This window comes from Mercenaria mercenaria, chromosome 6, assembly GCF_021730395.1.
Source record: "Mercenaria mercenaria strain notata chromosome 6, MADL_Memer_1, whole genome shotgun sequence".
NCBI classification, from domain to species: Eukaryota; Metazoa; Mollusca; class Bivalvia; order Venerida; family Veneridae; genus Mercenaria; species Mercenaria mercenaria.
This window is the reverse complement of record NC_069366.1, coordinates 21844165-21866479: the sequence shown is the minus strand read 5'-3', so window position 1 is coordinate 21866479 and position 22315 is coordinate 21844165. Positions and strand designations below refer to the sequence as shown.

At 36.8% G+C, this 22315-nt stretch overlaps 1 protein-coding gene across 13 annotated transcripts in view; it reads right to left on the bottom strand.

The window, feature by feature from the left end:
* Positions 1 to 5957: 5957 nt before the first annotated feature.
* The window catches only part of LOC123549443 (uncharacterized), a 100801-nt gene continuing 84443 nt past the window's right edge, over positions 5958 to 22315 (bottom strand). For 10 of the 13 annotated variants that reach the window (XM_053545365.1, XM_053545367.1, XM_053545368.1 and 7 more), the window contains one exon: positions 5958 to 17903. In XM_053545365.1, coding sequence (XP_053401340.1) covers positions 9679 to 17871 — 8193 coding nt within the window. In that variant the 5' untranslated portion in view covers positions 17872 to 17903 and the 3' untranslated portion in view covers positions 5958 to 9678. The other 3 variants (XM_053545369.1, XM_053545373.1, XM_053545366.1) reach the window with 3 other exon arrangements.

Sequence of the window (22315 nt, the reverse complement as noted above, 5' to 3'; positions counted from 1 at the left end):
TTTGCATGCAGGCTATTATCATTTCCATAGTAACCTTTTAACTTGTAAAACCATCACTAAGTTAGGTAAGTCTTGCCTGACTATAATGAAAGTCACGGCCCTTGTTCCATTACAAAACTGTTGAATAGTTGTGCATGTTGTCTTATGGACAGTTCTTGTATGATATGATTGCGCTAAAGTTTGAAGATTCAGTTGTCTATATGGATTGAAGGTAATGAATTAGTACCCCTACATGTACCATATTATGCCAAGTTACTTGAAAATCCATTATTAGGGTTAAAAGAAGCGGAGTTGACATGAGATTCTTCCTACTTGACCTTTGATCTGACATCATTACATTGACCTTAAAGTTAAACTGACATGGCTAAAAGTTGTGTTATGCACATTGTTCAAGTATGGTTAAAATTTGTACCAAATTATTTGAAAATCTGTTAAAGGGGTAAAAAGATGAGAGCAGATCGTTATCATGTGATCTGGGAGGTGAAGTGATTTGTCTGCTGGGAAAGGTTATGGAGGAAAAAGCTTAGCCTAATTTTATGAGACCAACAAAGGATTCCAAAGAAAGCTGACTGTTTGATCCAATACATCTGCAGTAGGGGGTCACCAGTTATTCTTATGGCACCTAGAGATGGTGGTAGGAAAAATCCAAAAAAAGATATTTTCAATAATGTTTATTTTATGGCAAAAAAAAATTTTCCTTTCGTAAAATTCTGGTGTATGAAAAATATAAATTACTTTTATGCCCCCCTTCGAAGAAAGAGGGGTATTTTGTTTTGCAGATGTCGGTCGGTCGGTATCCATTTCTGGATTATAACTCAGGAATGCTTGGACCTAGGATCATGAAAGTTGATAGGGAGGTTGGTCATGACCAGCAGGTGACCCCTATTGATTTTGAGGTCAGTAGGTCAAAGGTCACAGTGACCAGGAATAGTTAAATGGTTTCCGGATGATAACTCAAGAACGCTTGGGCCTAGGATCATGAAAGTTGATAGGGAGGTTGGTCATAACCAGCAGATGACCCATATTGATTTTGAGGTTAATAGGTCAAAGGTCAAGGTCACAGTGACCTGGAACAGGTAAACGGTTTCCGGATGATAACTCAAGAATGCTTGGGCCTAGGATCATGAAAGTTGATAGGGAGATTGGTCATGACCAGCAGATGACCCCTATTGATTTTGAGGTCAGTAGGTTAATGTTAAAAGTCGAGGTCACAGTGACTCGGAACAATTAAACGGTTTATGGACAATAACTTGAGAACCCTTGGGCCTAGGATTACGGAACTTAATAGGAAGGTTGGTCATGACCAGCAAATAACCCCTATTGATTTTAAGGTCAAAGGTCAAGGTTACATTGACCCAGAACAGTGAAACCGTTTCTGGGTGATAACTCAAGAATGCTTAGGTCTAGGATCATGAAATTTGATAGAGAGGTTGATCATGACCAGCAGATGACCCCTATTAATTTTGAGATCAGTAGGTTAAAGGGCAAGGACACAGTGACCTGGAACAGTTAAACCAATTCTGGTTGGTAACTTGAGAACGCTTTTGCCTAGGATCACAAAACTTGATAGGGAGGTTGGTTATGATCAGCAGATGAACCCTATTGATTTTGAGGTCAGGTAAAAGGTCAAGGTCACAGTGATCTGGAACAGTTGAACAGTTTCCGTATGATAACTTGAGAATGCTTGGGCCTAGGATCACGAAACTTGATAGGGTGGTTTGTCATGACCAGCAGATGATCCCTATTGATTTTGAGGTCAAAGGTCAAGGTCACATTGACCCAGAACAGTACAACTTTCGTGTACAGTGACCAAATAATTTCTGTTCCTTGTGCAATTACTGAATGCATCAAGGGGGGCATTTCGTGTTCTACAAGCTCTTGTTTTCAAAAGTTTACCAACTTCCTTCAGGGAAATGATGCTAAATAAAATATTCTGGAAATTTTGTGACAGTCCACAAAATACAATGAGTATAAAGGTTGACGAAAGGAAAACAGCAAAAAGAAGTTCCCCATAAATATTAATGACTTCACACAGTATATGAAGTCCTGACTTATTTCATGATTTCATTGGTAGGAAGTTTTATTTATTAATTATTCACAAGGCTAAATGAAACAGTTAATGGACAAATTTAGTATTTCAAAAGTTGACAAGATTCTTCCTGGAGCCATTAGTTACCAGGATTTTCCACATGGCTGACAAAATCTTGTCTTAAAACTCACTTTGTTAAATGCCTTGTGCTGGGAATGTTGCCATTAATGGCTTTTCATGTACTATTCATGAATGCCTAAAATAATTTGTTACTGTAGAAAAAGTGTATAAAAGAAAGCTTTTATTTTATCGATTCTAAGTCCTTATATAATTTTGTTTAAACTTATTCTGAAAAGCTGTCATACAAGGAGGCAATTACAGGGTTTTAAGACCCTTTCCTTCAGTCTTTAGTTATGCTGGATAATCTATAGCCCCTGTACCTGTTGATGAGGGGTCATAGTTGAGGCAATCAGGTTTGAACCCACAACCTCCAGTCAGAGGCCCACATCTGCTAGACTACTGCTTCAGTTGATCACCTGTTGTTTTAATAAAATTTGTTTGAAATAAAAAAGAACGCTTGTGGCTTTTTAAGTTGCATGAACATTGCTGTTCTTTAATTTGTTTTGCAAGACATTGATCAAGGATGTCTAAAAAGGTACGTTTTTGCTAATAATGTGGTGACTGATGGGCAGATCACGATTATAACATGCTTAGGTGAACATGAATTTTAAAAAAAAGACACCTTTTAATAAAATTAATTAATGTGACCAAAGTCCTGGTTCATTGAGTGAAGGAAAGATGTGTTGCATAAACAACAGTTGTAGTAAACAAGAGCTGTCGGAAGAACAGTCTGCACAATTTTCGGAAAATGTTTGTCAAATGACAGAAAACAACAGATGCAATAGAAAGTACTATGTAGGTTGGCTTTGAAAACCTTATGTTCCTTTTCGTAACCAGTAGAGACAAGACCCTTTTTTTCAGGACAAAGAAATTTAAGCGTCCAAACTATTTCTTGCATACAGATTAAATTGAAACAGCATTATCGATTACACCACTTCATGACACTTGGGGGGGGGGGGGGGGGGGGGGCAGTTTCTTCAATTCTCTTACATACACAGAAATTTAGAAAGACATAATTGAAAAAGGTTGAAATATATGTGAAATGAGCCTGATGTACAACTGTTTTGAATAAAATATTGAAGAAATGTCCATTAACATTGTTTTCACAGAACTATGTTGTGGAGCAGTATTTCAACACTACTGTGAACTTTGGTTTATTTTCTGGATGCAATTATTTTTCACTTTGATGATATGATGCCTGTCAGGAACTAAAAAAAAATATACGAGGTTTAAGAAGTACAAACAAAAGGACCATAGTGGCCCTAATTCACTTGTCTTGTCTGAACTTCAGTTATTGACCTTGAATATATGCATTACAAACCGAGTTGTTTAAAGGTACTTCAGTTTTTAGCTCTAGCAGCCCCTAACAAGGGACCAGCATCCCTGCTTGAACAAAATTTTGAGAGGACCTAATAATAATGCTACAGACCAAGTTTAATAAGGATCCATCATCTGGTTCATAAGAAGAAATCATTGGAAGATATTTCCAATTTTTGCTCTAGCTGCCCCATAATTTGGGCCAAATGCCCTTATTTGAATGAAATTGGGCAAGGTTCTTATAGTGATGCTATGAAGATCAATCAAGCGGTTCTTCATGGGTTGTTTAATGGTTTTTCAGTTTGTAGTACAAGGGGCCCCTAAAAGGGATCAAGCAGAACCATTTGAACAATTTGGAGAGGACTTTGCCAGGATGCTACAGAACAAATGGTATATCTGACCAGTAGTTTCAGAGATGTGCAGAAGTGTGGATGGCAGACTACAGATGATGGATTCCGGCCCATCCACCTATACTATTAGCTCACACCTGAAACCTTTCGTATGACAATTTTTCAGCTTTCTGACTGATAGTGTCTCCTAATTTTTTTTTTCAGAACATGTGGCATTTTAACTAAATTCTAAACAAATGAAAAAGTTTCGTAAAACTAAATATACAGGGTTTTCAACACTAGCCAACAATATACTGAGGAGTGCCATGATGTACAGTATGGGAAAGCAGAAGAAATTGAAACTGGGTAGGGGAGTTGAAGTTGGGAGAGACCAAACTTTTTTGTGGGGGGTAGGGGCGGCGGGGTTAGCATTGCTTTTCAACAGTATTTCAGTTATGCAACAGCTGGTAGTTAACCTAACCAGTGTTCCTGGATTCTTTATTAGTACCAACTTGTTCTCCATATGTAACTGCCAAATTACCCACATTAATCAGAGGTGGAGGACAAAGGATTTCAGACACATTGATGTCTTTTATCAATCCTCATGGAAAACATACGCCTTGCCCAACCAATGAACTCACAACTCTGTGATCAGTAGGTCTGTGCTCTCTCTGTTGAGCTAAGCGAGCGAACCAGGAGAGACCAAACAAGAAATAGAAATAGGTTGGAGCATGGAAAGTTAATTAAGGTGGTGAGCGAGTTGGATTTTATGGCAAATCGACAAAAAAGGTGATGTATGGCCGAAAAGAAGTTGTATTGAAAACTTAAATTGTAAAGCCTCTCTAAAAACATATATGTAATATGTATATACATATAAAGGGTTAAAATATTGCTGGTAAACAATATTGCAAAATATGTGAATAAAAATATATGATGATAAATGCCTATCTGCTTTGAAAAGGATAAAACTTTGCTAATTTTCTCAAGATTTGGGTGGATTCCGGGTTTGAGTACAGAGGATTCTAAGAAACAGAAATGGCAAGAGGATGCTCATGGGGAAACTGAAATAATATGGACTAGACTAGGCAGTGACAATGATGATTAAAGTATAGGGGTCGAGTGGTGAAGTTTGTCATCTGTAACCTTGACTTTTGATATCCTTTAACCAAACAGTCTTGCCTCCCACTAAGGCTAAGCCCCATTGATGGTAAAAGGTTATACAGAGAAATTTAGAAGTGCCATCACCAACACTACATTTGACCACAGTGACCTTGACCTTCATGGTGCCAGATCTTTACCCCAAAATGTCCCTTACCAAGTCCAGTCCTATGACAATAGAGGCAGTAGCTAAACAGTGAAATTGTGAGCTTTGCTTTATAACTTCAGCCTGAGGGCAAACATGATGCAACTGTCACGGGTAAATACAAGAAATACTTGAGCTAAAAATAAACTACCACTGCTTTATATGACTGGAGATTTCTTCTTAAGGTCGAGATAGCAACATGCATGGGCATGACTGCATCTACCTAAAATTTTGGATCAAACCCCGGCAATCAAAGTGGTACGTAGCTTTCAGTAACCCCCATCATTTAGAAGCCTATAGCAGACTGCTTCCTAAAGGCCAGTTCTGACATCAATTGAGGGGCTATGGCTGTGGTGTCACGACGGTTTGAACTACCACACTTCTCTACGAGTGGGCTGATTGGAGCAAATGATTTCTGGTAATGAAGGGGTTAACTTCTGGAGCTAGTCACTTGTGGTGCCAGTTTTTCAAGAAAATAGTCTGGAAAATTTAGGTGCCTCTTTCAACTGTATGAAACTTTGTTTCTAATGAAAGAAATGACTTTAAAGACATTAGTACTAAATATATTTTTCAAAGGATTTTGTACGTGAAACACATGCAAGATGTCCAGCTTTATAGCTAGGCAGATTTTCAAGGCAAATTCTTGAGCCAACAACTGAAACTTTAAAACGCTATGCAAAGTTGTTTAGATCTAATTTTAGAATTATACAATACAGTTATAAGTAGGCAATCTTAAAATATTTGTGTGAATAATTTATTTTACCACTAAACATGAACATGGCAGAAGAATTTAAATAGGCATCCACTAATGTCTTTAAAGTTCCTTTAAACATTTTTAGAAAATACAAACAACAATTCATAGATTGAAATAAATTTATTATGGACAATTTTATTGCATAGATATATTTAAGTGATCGCAAGTCAAAACTGAAACATGAAGTCCAATTTCAAACTCGCAAATAAAAAAAAAAAAGACATAACTATATGGTTAGAACAAAAAGGACAAAATAAAGACTAGCATAAACTAACTAGAAATACATAAAATAAAGTTATAATGACCACTACTAAGTACGCAAGAAAGCAAAATGCTTTTAAATTATAGAGCTTATAATAGAAGTATTTAAGAAGATTAATTATGAAAAAATAATAATTATTCCAGTTTGTTCAAAGTTATCTTGATTCCTAAACTTTGTTCAATTATACATGTCTTAATATATTGTTTTAAGCATAAAGAAATTATATTCACAATGTATAAATAATGACTTGCTTGTTTCCAATACTTCGCCTTCAAAATATTGTGCATTGTTTTCATTTTCATGTATGTAAAAAAAGGATACAAAAACTTAATCAAGCATTTCAAATTAAAAGCAAATCAAAAACGCAGTAACTACTGAAAGCAAACGAAACTGAAAATCATCTATTTTCAACCTTTGTATCAAATATAAAAGAAAGTGGAATGATTTATAATTAGAGTTAATTTCAAAACTAGATAACAATTCAGGTCATAAATCTATCTGATAAAATAACATTCAATAGATCTTACATGTAAACAAATTAAGTGATTATCACATGTTTAAGATAAAAACAGGCACCCGGCCATCACTGTAAAGTCAAAATCTTAGTGCAATGATTTATATTTGAGTACTCTCCCTTTAACCAGTGTTAACCCAACATTTATAAGTATAAGCATTCAATAAACATTGCATCCTGTATACAGTAAATACAAACTTGAAAAAAAAAATCAAACCCCGTTAAACTTTACAGCATACATGTTTTTCAAACATAAAAGTAATTCTTTTATTGGAACAATTAACTTTTCTAACCTATATTTTCATAAGCACCATTAAAAAACCTACAATGTCATATATAATATTTTGTTAATTTTTTAGACAGTATGGCAGACTTAAAAGTCACTTTTGAGTTATGAGGGACCATGGCAATTGTTTTTCAAAATTCTCCTTATTTTGTGTACTCGTACTTTTGTTTTAAAAAAATCTATCTTTTGTATTATTGAAGGAATGCACAATCGTGTTCTTGGAAAGATCTGAAAAATGTGACATTACAAATGTTTCTCTTTGTTGTGTGAAACCTCACTCTGTAAGCAGGTTGTTACCTTACGTGACATCAGACATATAAAACAGGTAAATATAATGCTACTCTAGATAAAATGCTACCATTTGGAATGTTCATGTATGCATAAAATGGCAAAAAAAATGCCATGTAAAGATTACACAATTATTTACATAAAAATACAATGTTTATATAATAAGTACAGTAAATATATACATATTTTATGTAAAATACACATCTAAGCAGCACCGTGTATTTTGTTCCTCAAAGAAGTCACCCACCAATGGAAAAATCTCCCACTTATTCCAGGGCCAATCCCCAAACCTGGATAATTCCCCCAAAATGTTTATAAACAAGTAGCCCATAAAAATTTCAGTAAACAAAATTTGTCAACAGATGACTGTGACTGATATGGACCATTTGCTGTTTAAGAAAAAAAGTTTTCAATTTACCATGAAATGTAATTTTGCAATTACTTGTTGATTTCTAATTGCTTCAAGCAAAGAAAAACTTTTCAATCTTTTAATGGCAACTGCGTAATTTTTCTATGTCTCAAGAAACACGACATGGATTGCAGACAGTGTGATCTATTGATTTATGCTTAGTGACAACTATCAGTGCCTAAAGCACTTTACCGCACATACTTCAATAGAAGATGTAAACAAAGTTTTTATAACAAATTTGCATATAGCCTAAGGCACTCATACCAACTTTGCAAACATCGGAAGTATTTATAATGAGGAAGAGCTTTCCAAAATTTGCAAAAATTACGATAGGCACTCAACCAAATACTGAAATGTCTTCAATGTATCATAATAAAATCTAGCATTTTTCTTCAGATTTATACCTGTTGTTGGAAGACGATTATATAATATTATAATTACGATTCTAGGAACAGCTATACCTTACGGACTCTGTTAACATTAACATCATAATAAATGATACTGTCCATCCTTGTAAAAGTTCCATACAATTCAACTATTAAAACTTGGATGATCTCCCCGTTTTTCTGGCAAATTACACCAAAAAAATACCTTGTTTATAAACCATCTATTTTACAAAATATATTTTGAATACAATTAAATGTATTTACAATTTGTGGTTATACGTAAATCTGTACAGTTTTGGAAGACAACGATTTGTTCGTTTTTTTTGCTAAACTATCTTTCTAAACCCTCTATGCTACAGAACAGTACTTAAACAAAACAAGAATCTTATAAATTCAATTAACTGTTATTTATTTACATAAGAAATGGTTACATTTATAATTAAATAAAATAATTGCACTTTTCAGAAATGGTAGTGAAAAGCATCGACTTGCAATGATGTTGAAAAAACAATGACAGAAAATGAGTGAACAATGTACAAGAAAGATAAAAATGAAATCCGCATACTTTTTCCAACAAGTGAACACTTGTGCAATTTTAACTGTGGAAAAAGAAATGACATAAAAATGGAACATATGACAGTCATCAATGTTAACAAAGCACCCAATTGTGAAATGTATAATTGCACTTTTAAATTATGATTAACGTGTTTACAGAGTATGTAAATGCGGTACAAAATTTACAGCTGAAACTCTATCATTTGAATTGTTGTGAAGTTAAATCTTGTGCTAAAAACTAAACTAAAAGTCACCGTGACTTTTCTGAACCTCGATTTAACTTAGACTTCTTTCATTCAAACATTTATCAAATGACTGATATAGCTAGAGTTTAATCAGCAGAAAATACAAATTGTAAATAATTATTGTACATGAAAAAAAAACGTAACTTGTTCATATTTTTCAAATATCTTGTAAAAAGGTAACACTCTAATAACAGAAGCAGTTACTTTAATAATCAAGGTATCACTGTGTTAAAAATTAATACACATTTAACAACGAAATACAATTAATTTGCACTATGGTCAAGAGTTTTATACAAAAATGCACTAATATTGGCTTGGATTTTTTATCATTAGCTAAAATGATCTAAAAAATAACAATTTATGTACATTTATATAAAATTTATAAGAAAAACAATAAACTTGGGAAGACCTTTTCCAACCCTGACATAACATACCATAATACAAATGCTGGAATGATACAATATATAGAAATAAACATTTATCTACAACTGTCCTGGAAGACTGGTTCCCCTTGAAACGGTTCCCTCATTTTGGTCCAGCAGTATTTCTGGTCCCATATAAAAGTCTTGCCATTTATAAATTTCACAAAAGTATGTCATCCTATTTTGGCATGAAATAGTAGACAATATTCAAACTAGTTAAACATCTGTTTCACTCACTTGCATGAATGACGTTTAATTGTGTGGTTATGTTTACAAATAATATTTATTCCAAACACATTTATGTATGATCGGAATGTTTTTGTTCTCTTTCATCACGTGTAAAAGTCTCTCGTAAAATCCAAATGGTTCAAGTGTCATTTCATATGCACAAGCACTAGTAAAATATATTTCATCACTCACTGAATGTTAAATGTAATTGATATGTTTGCGTGAGCAGTTTTAAAATAAATGTTGTTTCTCGTGCTGGATCATTGTTGTTTTACAGTCAAACTCTCGTTCACAGAACTGGCAAACGTACACTTTAGTTTTTTCTGTTTCTTTGAGATTTGATTCGTGTTTTTCAGGATTTTGCTCAATTTCAGTACTTTCATGTTTTAGTGTCTCATTTACAGTAGAATCTGGTTCCCCCGACACATCTACAGACTGATTCTCGGAAACATCTCCACTCCCCTCATCAAATGTTTTAATGATGTTGCGTTTATGAGTATTGCTTTGTCTACGCAAGGATCTCAGCATGTCTCTGTCGACAGTTGTACCGGGAAAATGGACCTGAACATGATTTAAAAGATCGTCTTCTTTACCACAGCTGAAGGAACAATACATGCACCTACTCTTGCCTGGCGTCTCATGTTGCTGAAGATGACTACCGAGTTCATCTTTGGAAGGAGTGCTGAACGGGCATTTCTCACATTTATGGTCGGAATCGTTACCATCACTACTATCACTGTCGTGATCGTTAACGCTTGATGAGGTAAGAAATATCTGTGGTCCGATTACATCAGGTCCTCGTTTCATCAACATTTCCATCTCCTCCAAGGAGTCACTATCAGAGTAACTTTCGTTATGGACTTTCATGTGTAGCTGTAGCAAAGCCTGTTTGTCGCTACTGTAGTCACACCTGGAACAAGCGTACTCACGACCTGAAGAATGCATGGATGTATGGGCTACCAGCAGGTTCTTGTTGGGACTGCTGTATGGACACTTCGGGCATTTGTGTTTCACGCCACCCTCAGTCAGAGACATTCTGATCATCTCCTTTTCTTTCTTGTGTAGTTTGATATGTTCTTTCAATGAGGTAATATTGTTGATACTGTATGAACATTCGGAGCAGCTATATCTCGCCTGAATGCAGTGAAGCTTCTTATGGTATGAGTATGTGTTTATATTTTCTGATTTAAATGGACATATTTTGCACGAATATATTTTCTCTCCATGACTATTTTTCTTGGGTGTTGAAGCTGGTTTCTGGTCATCAACATTAAGTGGACTCTCTGGATAATCAATGGCTGTCATGCTTCCCACACTGTCGACATTGTTCTGACCATCAAGCACATATTCCCGATTAAGGAACACAATATCGCCAGGCGCTGGATTGTAATCCTTCTCGTGCACATGGACGCGGCGATGTTGGCAAATCAGGTTTAGCCTGTCTGTGCTCCAGTCACAGTAATCACATTTATATTTGCGATTCAGACCATGCATCTGTAAATGGCATCGAAAACTTTTTAGTGCCTGACATTTGTAAGGGCATTTGTTGCACGAGTAACGGGTTTTGTCATCTGCATTTAATGCAATCCTATGAGTAAGTACAACATCAGGATTTTCATCAACGGTCTTTGCTATACCTTCGGAAGGGGGATAGGCAACCTCTTTACCGACTTTCGCTAACATCATTTCGTAATCTTCATGATTCTTGTTGAGTAACTTCGACATTAATGGCGTAGTCTCAAAATCTTTTTCTTGGAAATGAAGTCGACGATGCTGCGAAATCAAGTTCACCCTATCTAGACTGTAGTTACAGTAGTCACATTTGAACTTGTAGTCTGGTCCATGCAGACGACAATGTTTCTTGAATTCAGCATGACTGTTGCTACTGTATGGGCAGTCCTGGCACTTGTAATTCCTGAACTGAATTTCACTATCAAAAGCACCCTCTGCATTCAGGTTCCTCTCTGCCACCTTTTCAAGCCCTATTTCACCAATAGTGTCTCTCAGTTCTTCCTCCATCATTGCAGCTTCCTCATCATCTTCAACATCAGGAATACTTTCATCCATCTTTTCAAAGTCTTCCAATTCAGTTTCCACATTGTTTTTGGGCAAAGTATTTTCGTCAGTTTCCATCGGTTCATCATCATCAGGGAATTTCTCAATCACTCTATACATTTCACTGAATGGATCTAGCGTAACATCAATAAATTGATCCACTGACATTGGCTTGGTTTGATGGAAATGAACATGTTCTTCTAGTTCACTGGTCGCTTTAGTACTAAATGTGCACAACTGGCAAGCGTAGGGACTGCGATTGATATGGTTCATACGATGGTTCAAGATTCTTGTCTTACTGGGTGAGTAGAAGGGACAAACTGAACACTTAAAACGAATCCTGTCCTTTGTCAACATTGGTTGTGACCTCATTCCATCTGTTCCTGATCTGTTGCTTATTCTAGCATATTCATAATCTTCATACGACTCTTCGCCAGTAGATCCATCCTCTATACCGGTTGCAGAGCTATGTGGCATATATCTTGTGTTGTGTAGTTTTGCATGAAAACGTAAGAAATTGTACTGATCTACACTGTAATCACATAGCTGGCATTCATACTTCCCCGTATAACTATGCTTTTCCAGATGAATGTTTAACTTCTCTTTCTGCGACGTTTTGTATGGACATTTGGAACAAGAAAATGTGGGAATGTTTTTCATGCTGTTGTTGTTGTTGATGCTTAAATTTGCTGTTTCACCATTGTTGTTTATCTCAGCTGGGAAATCATCAATAAGTATGGAAGTCCTGGGGGAATTGATGAGAATAAAGTTTGGTTCCTTAGGATGAATGTTCTCAAGATGGTTTTGAATATGTTTGAAATTGTCCACACTGTAGTCACACTTATGGCACTTGTATTTATTATTCTGGCCATGTTGCTGGCTGTGATTGGCCGTGTTTGCTGCATGTATACTAGTATACAAGCACTTTAGACACTTGTAGTGTTTCTTTCCATCTAGGCTGCACACCTGGATTGTTGTCCCCTTATAGTTGATCTCTTCCTGCAGAACCATTACTGGTTTCATACCTCGTGCAGTGAACTCGGAGAGTGCACCGCTTTCTAGAAGACTTCTACCCTCAAGTTCTGGTTCAGCCAAATCAGTCTGACTGCTACTGAAATTATTGTTGCTCCCATCACCAGAAACGTTTTCCTCTGCCATTCCAAAATCATCGATAATGTTGTTGTTGTTGTCTTCGCTGTGGGTGCTAAGTGTGATTTTCTCCTCTAGAGTGCCTTGCCATTTGTTAGGATGGGTCCCTTTCATATGCTGGTACAGAAGGTTCAGTCGGTCAATGCTGTAGTCACAATAGCGGCAAGTATGTTTGCAGTTGCTGCCATGATGTTCAATATGTCTCAAATACGTAACTGCATTTGGAGCAGTGAAGGAACACTTCGTACATTGAAAGGATCTGGCCTTTTTCTGAATTCCTGTACTAGCACTCTTTCTTGCCCTCATCGCAGCTATCTGATGAGGTGAAAGTTGTCCTTGACTCGGAACTTCCTGACTGCTGCTTGGAACGGCGGGTTGACTTGGTGATGTCTGGGTCTGGCTGGTTTCTGGTTTCGGTGCTAGCGGGATGTACTTCCTGACAAGACTCTGTGCAGCTTGAGCTTGCAGCTGGTTCTGAATCTGCTGTTGTATCTGGGGCTGTTGGCGAGCCATAAACTGATGGTAAACTTGGTATTCTCTCTGTCTTTCTCTTACAATCTGTTCAAGTTGTGATCCCTTTGTTGGTGCCTGCCTTGCAGCAATATCTCCTGCCTCTTGTGCTTTTAGCTGATCTGGATGCAGGGACTGGGAGTGCTGATAGAGAGCTACAACATTTGGAAATGATGCTGTACACCATTCACAAGGTAGGTTCATTCCACCAAGGTCAGAAGCTTTGTTGTTATTGTTGTTCACAATATTGTTATTGTTATTAGTTGCCAGCTGACTCTTGCTCTCTCCTGGATTTGTTGGTGTTGACGAGCGTCCATTTACAGCAGGCTGCATATTTGAAAAATCTAGGACAGCGTCAGTGGTTTCAAATCCACTTTCATAGCCATCAACATTGTTGTTTTCTTCAGCACCAGACATACTCTTGGTATCATCCCCATTTATTTCCCTTTCTTCAAGCTCCTCCATCTCCATCAATTCTGTGGCAGTCACTTTGCCATCTGCTTCAGAGCATTCAGCAGGATTGTACTCGGGATGAAGACGCATATGTTGAAGAAGAAGCGTTTTGCTGAACACATTGTAGTCACAGAACATACACAGGTAGGTATCAGAGCCACGTGGTATATGCATTGCTGCATGGACATCCAGGCCGTTCTTTGTAAAACATAGAAATGGACATTTATCACAGCGGAACTGTTTAACTGGTTTTCGGCGATTTTTCAAGTGAAGTGTTCTGGTGGACACTTCACCAGGGACTGGCGTAGAGGTGCGGGAACTACTTTGTAACTCTTCAGTGTTATGCGAACGTTTATGCTGCAAGAAGGAAGATAAATCATTTCCATGGTACATACACTTTGAACACTTGTATTTTGCATTCTCATTCTTAGGCGGTGAAATTGCATTCTCAGTTGATTCCTCCATCATGCTGCCATGGATGCGTAGGTGTAGGTCGAAGGCACTCTTCTTGTACGAATTGTAAGGACACTGTGGACACATGTATAGTGTTGATTTATTCTCTTCATCACTATCCTCGCCCATTTCCATAACCTGGTCATTACTATTATCTGCTTCTTCGCCACTGTCTAATGTATCATTGTTATAGTGACCATAGGTCCTTGCATGCTTCTTCAAGTCGCACTTCCATCTTGTGCTGTAGCCGCACATATTGCACGAGAATGGTTTGTTTTCCGAGTGAAGAACAGAATGTCTGCGTAGTTCAGCTTGATTGCTACCAATAAATGGACATTCGAGGCAGTGATGCATACCCTGGTTAACAAGACTACGGAACACTGGTTGTTTTGCTGCATTCAACTGGGCTTGCAGTTCATCCGCTGAGCTCTGAAGAAGTTCCAGGCCCTCTGTATGTTCTTGGCCACCAAAGGCCATGGTGAAGTTAGGAGTTGGAGTCTTGCTACTGCTGCTGCTGCTTGAAGAATTTCCAGTGTGCATCATTGGACTAACCATTGCAGGACTGAGGGAGCTGGCACGCTGCTGACCCGGGAACACAGGCTGGTTTGGACTAGATTTCTGAAGATGTAGAGGCTGTTGCTGGCCACCCTGTGGTAGAACTGTTACATTAGGTGGAGCCATTTTCTTTAATTTTGTTGTATCAATGACATCATGGACAGTTCCGCCTCCACAACGTCTCAGATGTTTGACAACGTCCCACTTCCACTTGCTCTTGTAGCTGCATCGCGGACAGTGGAATGGTTTTTCATTTGAATGATTCTTCATGTGCTGTGATATCTCAGATGGCCACCTCGCACGGTACTCGCAAACTGAACACTTATATGGCAGCAAAACTTCTGACTTTCCACCTTTACCATTTTGATCACTTTGTTTTTGTGGTGGTGTCTCTTCCTCTAAAGGTTTTCCATAGTGTAACCTTTGTTTAAGTGCCTCATGAACACTTTTCTTCGGTGTCTGGTTTTCAACATTTTCCACACTAGAATTAAATGATTCCTCCATGGCATGTCTTTCCCTCTTCATCTCACTAGCTTTCAAGAGAGGTTCTGAAAAGGCTGCCCTATTTTGTACTGGTATCCTCAAATTGGGTGGAGTCTCAGATTGACTCATTTCTCTTCTCTGTCGCACCTGTCTCTCCAACAATTCCCGGTAAAACTCCTCAGTGTCTTGAATTTCAGAGTCGGAAAGACGCCTCTTCTTTGCAGGAGGCATTTCATCATCAAGGACATAGTTTGTACCCGACATGATCATACTGGCTTCCATTAGAGCTGCAGTGCTCTTGGAAAGTGCATCCAATGGAGTGGAAGATGGACTGTTGGTCGAGGATGGGAGTACACCACCTCCTTCACGGCGCTTGTAGGGGTTAGGAAGTGAACTATGACTTTTCTCAAAGTGTTTCACAAGGTCCCATTTCCACTTGTAGGTTGAAGCACAGACCATGCACACAAATGGGCGCTCCTCGGAATGTGAGACAGCATGTTTCTGAAGCTCTGCAGGCCACTTAGCAACAAAATTACACATACTGCATTTAAGCTGTTTCGGTTCATTTGATAAGAGCTCTTGCGAAGAGAGTCCAGAAATAGAATCAAGTGGCATTTTCAGCAAATGGTACGTCTGCTGCAAGCCATGTGGTATCTTTTGAATAGCTTCTTTGTGTTCCTGGATTTTTTCTGCATGGCTATCCAGGAAATGCTTGTTCAAGTCATCAACTCCATTGAAGTGTGCCTGGCACTCTGCACACTTGAAGGCCCTCTTACTCATATGAAGGGACATATGTGCACTGAAATCTACCAGAGATTTAGCAACAAAGTTACATTTACTGCAGCGAAGAATTGAAGAGCCATCCAAATCAGTATGCATATCTTGACTCTGTTTCATGGCAGCTGCAATTTGACTGTTAGCCTGGGACACCATCATTGCTAGAGGCATATCTTGCAGACTGTCACTCTCACTGTTTGTGTCAGTTTGCCACGAAGGTTCAGTTTTGATATCCACTTTCTTTGGCATCCAAGATGGTGATGATTTGGCATCATGTTTCTTGGAAAAATCTAGAGGTTTGGAGAAGTCCAATGGTTCAGATTGATGATTTTGTTGAAACAGGGCTTTGTCTAACATTCTGTTTTTCTCAGCTTTTTGCGTCTGCTGCAAAGTATCCATCATCTGTCTTAGTTCATGGTGATTCTCTGGCGTACGTGTTCTCTGGTTTAGATGGTTTGCCACTGACACTGGACTGTTGAACATTCCAGAGCTTGCACTTGTACCGCCTATGAATGGTCCTATTTGTCGAGGCATTACAACGTTTGACAGTGACGGCGATGGAGAAGGTGAAATTGAAAGTTTTTCTGATGAGGCAGAATGAATACTTGTTGGCGTGCTACGATTTTTCACCTGGTTTGCTGGTGGAGCTTGTGCTGGACCGTAAACAACATTTGGAGCAGCAGGAGGTGGAGGCTGGCCACCATACTTCGCCTTGAATCGTGAAAACAAAGTATAGTTTTGCAATGTTGCTGGTGGTTTTGTTAAGTCTGGTACTTCACCAAAATGCTTCTCTTTCCAATGCTTATTAAGAGATTTTCTCCATTTGTACACATTTCCACACTTTGAACAAGCATACTTCACACCAACATCATCAACTACTTCATAATATTTCAGTGGGTCAACTTCCTGCCGAATTCTTTTCTTCTTTTCAACTGGAGCTCCAGGAGTGGTTGCTGTCCCATCTGGAGCAGATGACAGTGTAACCATATCTTCATCTTCATCCTCATCCAAAAAACCATCATCATCCATATCTTCCTCACCATTAACATGTTCATTTGTTGAACTACCATCTCTAACACTAATGTTATCTCTCATATCCCGGAGTTCTCTTTCCGTCAAACTGCTATCAAGGTCTGATTCACCATCTTTTCCGCTAAAGTGAAGTTTGCGATGACGAGGCAGTTTCTGTTTGTATTTAGTTGCATAATCACAAATGTCACACTCATAAATCATCATCTCAGGCTGATGAAGATCCTTCTGGTGATGTAAATACTCTTTCGCATTGCCAGAGCTAAACTCACATTCTGCACAAATATATGTTCTGTTCTGAATATTACCACTGCGACATAGTGAAGCTGGTTCCAATCCACTTGTATCAAGTAAATCACTGACTTCATTGTCTTCTGCTATGACTAAGCGATTTTCATCATCTTGTTCATCATCTTTGTTTATAAGAACTATTTCTTCCTTATGTCCGTTCATTTTCTCCAAAACGAAATTTTCAGTAGATGGTCTTTTACTTCCAACAGCACTTTTCTGTCCATTTTCACTATCAGTTGATGGTTTTCTTGGAGCTAAAGCTAAACTGCTTAAAAGCTCGTGTGAAATTTGACCACCCTCCATATTTTGTTCTTCCTGGCTTTCCACTTCGGCACTATTGTTCTGTGTTTTATTGTCACTTTCACTTTTCTTAACACTTTCTTCTGTTTTATTCTCTGTATTAGAATCAGCTTCAGAAATTTGATCTTTTGACTTTTGTTCTTCCGATGTATTTCCTGCAGCAGACGACTTTCTACGCAGGCTATTTTTACGTGCTACAGTTTTATCCTCACTATTTTCCTCTGCATGAGCGTGTAAACGATGGTTTGAGAATTCCCTAACGTCTGTAGTAGTATATCGGCACTGTTTGCAGATTCTGGTACGTCCAGCACGTTTTACTCCACCTTCATTTGGTGACCCATCCTCATCTGGTTTGACACCATCAGACATTGTGTTGCTATGGTAACACAGCTAGGTATCTCCTGAAAGTACACACAAACAGGGAACTTTGAGTCACTTTGAATATACATCACAAAATTATCTTCAAGGGAGGCAACTCATCCAGGCTAAATACAGATAATGAAAGTATCAAATTGCATTTACCTCCCTTTACACATTAGATCAAGTATCGGAATTTAATACCAAAAATAACCAAAGAAACTGCAACTGTATTCAATGAAATAAGACTTCCTAACTACTGAGCACTTCCTGCTTTCTATTCAACTTTAGAATTATTTTCTTTAAATGGAAAAGCAGTATTACCATTTTGTGAACTATCTTGAAAATGATCTTGAAAGCGGTTTAAGGAAGTTTTTTTCCAATTGTGCACTGGAATTTGCAATTCTATAGCTTCAGTAACCAAGACAACTTTTTTGTTCAAGTGGCATGAAGTTTGAAAGAAGTTATTCAAAACTTTGTTAATTTAATATAATTTTAGTGATATTCCTAGTCAGATATAACAAGTAAAAAAAAAATCTTTAAACATTTCTTCTTCATTAATTTCATAAGTATGTTAAACTTTTCCTAAAAACAAGTTTTGAATATATAGATATAATATAATTATGTTTAAAAAAAAAAAAGAAATAAATTTTTTAAGCTTACCATTCTCAGAACCTAAATATCCATTTAATTTTATCAGCAATAAATAGCTAATTAATTTACTCCAAACATTAAATCAATCATTCAACTTCCAATAATTTATTTCAAAAAACTGTCATTAAATTTCCCAATTATTTATGTTCAATTAATAATTTTATCTGTCATAAGTTTAAAATTGTTTTAATCACATTTGTTTTCTTTGAGTCATCAATCAATGTAGAGAATTTCTTAAACAAACTATAACTCTTTCTTTAAGTGTTCCTTTAAACAATAAACAAACTCAATAAAGTTCTACATAGAAAACTGAACCAGCCTGTAAACCAGTCTATTCATTCAAGCTGTTTAGAGCAACCAATCACAATTAAGGTTGTGGCACAGAGGCCCTTTTCTAAGTTTGTCAAACGAATCACGTTAATTGATTTCACCTGTAGACTCAGCCCATACCTAGGTAACATAAGCTTTCTGTCAAAGGTAAAAAACAGGAGTGTTAATTTGTTTTTTCGCTCTTAGTCACATCGCAGGCAATCACCGCCTGTCATAAATCAGCGACTCTACGAAATTGGTTCTTAATTTTCGTGATATGTAAGATCAGTAGACCATAAAAGAATCCTTTTGCGTACAACATTTTTTTGTCAACACCAATTATTCATGCAAAACAGTATGCCAGTATCGCAATAATCTAAAAGGATTTTCATATATGCCCATGGTGATGAATTCAACTGAATTCAGGAATTAACGACTTTAATAGAAAGTGACATTTTTTTTTACCTTCCATATCGGAAATGACACCTGACAAAATATCCAAATAAAATCGTACAAGTGGATAACTTACGTCCAATGAAATTCAAGCATGATAATGAACAGTCGTGAAAATATTAATAATCTTGCAGCATCTTTTAAGGAAATTGCTAATCACATAAAAAGTTTAATAAACTTTCAAAACCAACCTCCAAACAGCATGAAATCTGTAAGTTGAAGAGAATCATCTCCCAGCAACAAATCAACTACCTACGGAATTATCTGATTAAATCTCCCACAAAAATCAACAGATTATTTTCCTTGTGACCATTTAAAACACACCTGAACTAGACAACAAGAAATCCGTCTTTTTTCTCTCACGCCCTAGTCTAATACATGAACAACTGTCACAAAATCCGTCTGATACTTTCCTAGAGAGTCTATTCGGCAATAGGAATGTCCCCTGAAGCTATAAGGTACTCTGTTAAAGTCACAATATTTCTTTTATTCGATGGGACAAGTCATGCTTTATGTACCATGAAATACAATCTTTCGAGCCTTATACCTGACACGGCTATAGAAACTGTGGGATGTTATTCCAAAATAGAAGACGATCATGTATACAATAGGTACGGTACGTGAAATTAGACAGCGATAGAAGAGACCTCTACCAAAGTTTGTTTATCCATTTCAGGAAGAAAAATTGTTTAAAACTGAATACAGTCTGTTACGAAACATGGACAATGTCTTTAAATTGGGTTCTAAAAGGCATCTTTTTTTTGTAATAAGGAAGAAAAAAGGGACAGAAACTATGTATTCAGTTTACATCCAGTCGATTTAGACTTTAAATATAGTTCTATGTGCAATAAAAGGAAAACCAGAGGAATTTATCTGTCAGATGTTACAAATGTTGCTATTATGTAACTGTGGAAGATGATTCATTTCTCCTAAAAAAAGACGTTACAAAAAGAAAATGGAAAAAAAAAAAACACAGTTAGAGGCTTCCTACTTATTAAGTTATTTTACATTCCCCAAGATCAAAAAGCCTCAAATTGGCGACTGAAAGTCACATATATTGTAGAATCATAACCATCAATTTAAGAACATTAAGTTGCTATTAGATGAAGGCAACGATTGTAAAACACAACTCGCCTAGGGCCATATCCGTGTTCAGGAATCAGTATATACACTGCCAAATTGTTCGTTTTATCAACGTCTTGTGAACTGAGGCATAGAAATAACATCAGAATATAAAATATACCTGATAGAGAGGTGACAGTCGCAACATTCCCAAATATGGAAATTTGATACACTCATTTTGCATTACATGAAAAAACAATGTTTTATCAAAATATAAACAACCGGAGTGAAGAAATTCTTCATTACATATTTTCATTTAGGTTTATATTACAGTATTAATTACTAAGCATGTATTAAGTTGATGAAATTAAATAGTGCAAACTTCAAAAACTTTGTTTTAGAATGATATGAAGTTTTGCCTATAAATGTGTAAAAAAGGACATCTACAATACTTTATGATATATCAAAAATACCATTAAGTTTATCTGTGGATCAATTCTTTGCTTTTAAACAGCTCTGAATTTTTTTTTGTCAACAATGCCAAGACAAATTTTCCCACTGCTGGCATGTGATTCATCTGGTACTTAAGGCATTTTAGCAGGAAGCAAACCCTCTCAGCCCATAAATTCCAATAATGCTTGAGTACCCAGGTAATTCTAAACAAACAAAATAATCTGTGAACAGTTCTTCAACCGCGAGATATAGCTACATCACCGTAGAACCAGTCCACCACATTGTGCGCAACCGATGAAATATAATCAGGAAACCATTCCAAATTGGGAAATCTTGCTCCTGGTCACGAGAAGCTTTTCATTTTTTAATAAATACCTCTACTGTGCACCAGTCTGAATTTTGGCACTTTAATCTGTGTCACTAAGCGTCCCCCAGCTATTCATCTCCGAATTAAGTCCTGGCCTTTTGTAAGCATGAATTATTCCACTCGAATTCCGACCGGGCAGAAATACAATACATCTTTTGAAAAACAGAGACCATTTATATTTGCACTGGTTAGGTTTTCGAGTTTTACATTTCAAGCCTCATAGACCACAGAGGTATCAAAACTTAAATGTGGAATTTATGATCAGAATTGAAATGAAATATAATGTGCAGTCATGAAACCAGTTTTTAATTTCAGCAAAAAAAAAACCCTGATTAAGTAGCTGCGCCTATTTGCTTTTAAACGACTTAAAACGGGGAAATGATCAATGTTCTTGTGATTCCAAAAATGATATAAACAGAATGGAATCATTTTTTTTCGACACTCTAAAACCTCTTTAGTAACAATGGTTGAGTTCTATCAGACAAAAAATAAAAACACTGTCTAATTAGCCTTAGTTGTGTTTTTTTTTTTTCAAGACTCCTGTTAAAAAAAGATCAGAGAGAAAAATCTTGCATGAAGAAAATACTGCAAAGGACAAGCTTTTCTTTGATGACAAGGTGTTTAAAGGTCAAGTCATCCCTGGAACACCAACATAAAAATGTTAAACAATAAAGAAACTGGCATTGCCCAGGGCCATTTCTACACTCCATCTCTTCCAGTAACAATACACTCCAAGCAAAGATTCTTTATAAACAGACAAATAAAGAATTACTCTTAAAATACTTTGACACCGAAAATACCTGGTTGCCATGTTGAAATTCTGTAGCAGTCATGCAAATTCACTTCATTCCGCAATGGCGGTCTGTCATTGTAAATCTAAACGCCCTGATGAAGATTCCATTATACTGTCAAAGGTGACAACAATAAATAGTACATCTAATATCACTGCCAAAACTGATGAGGCCCTGTGTCAGGTTGGCTGATCATGTTTAGATTTTGTTGCCATTAGGCAGCCCATTCAGCATGAAGACTTGTGGAGGTAGATGAGATGGTACTTTAAATACTTAAAATAAGTTTCAGGAAGTTTAATTTTGCAAGATATCTAGTTAAACCAGTTGTAATTTTTAGTATTTCTATCAAAATCAACATGTGAAAAAC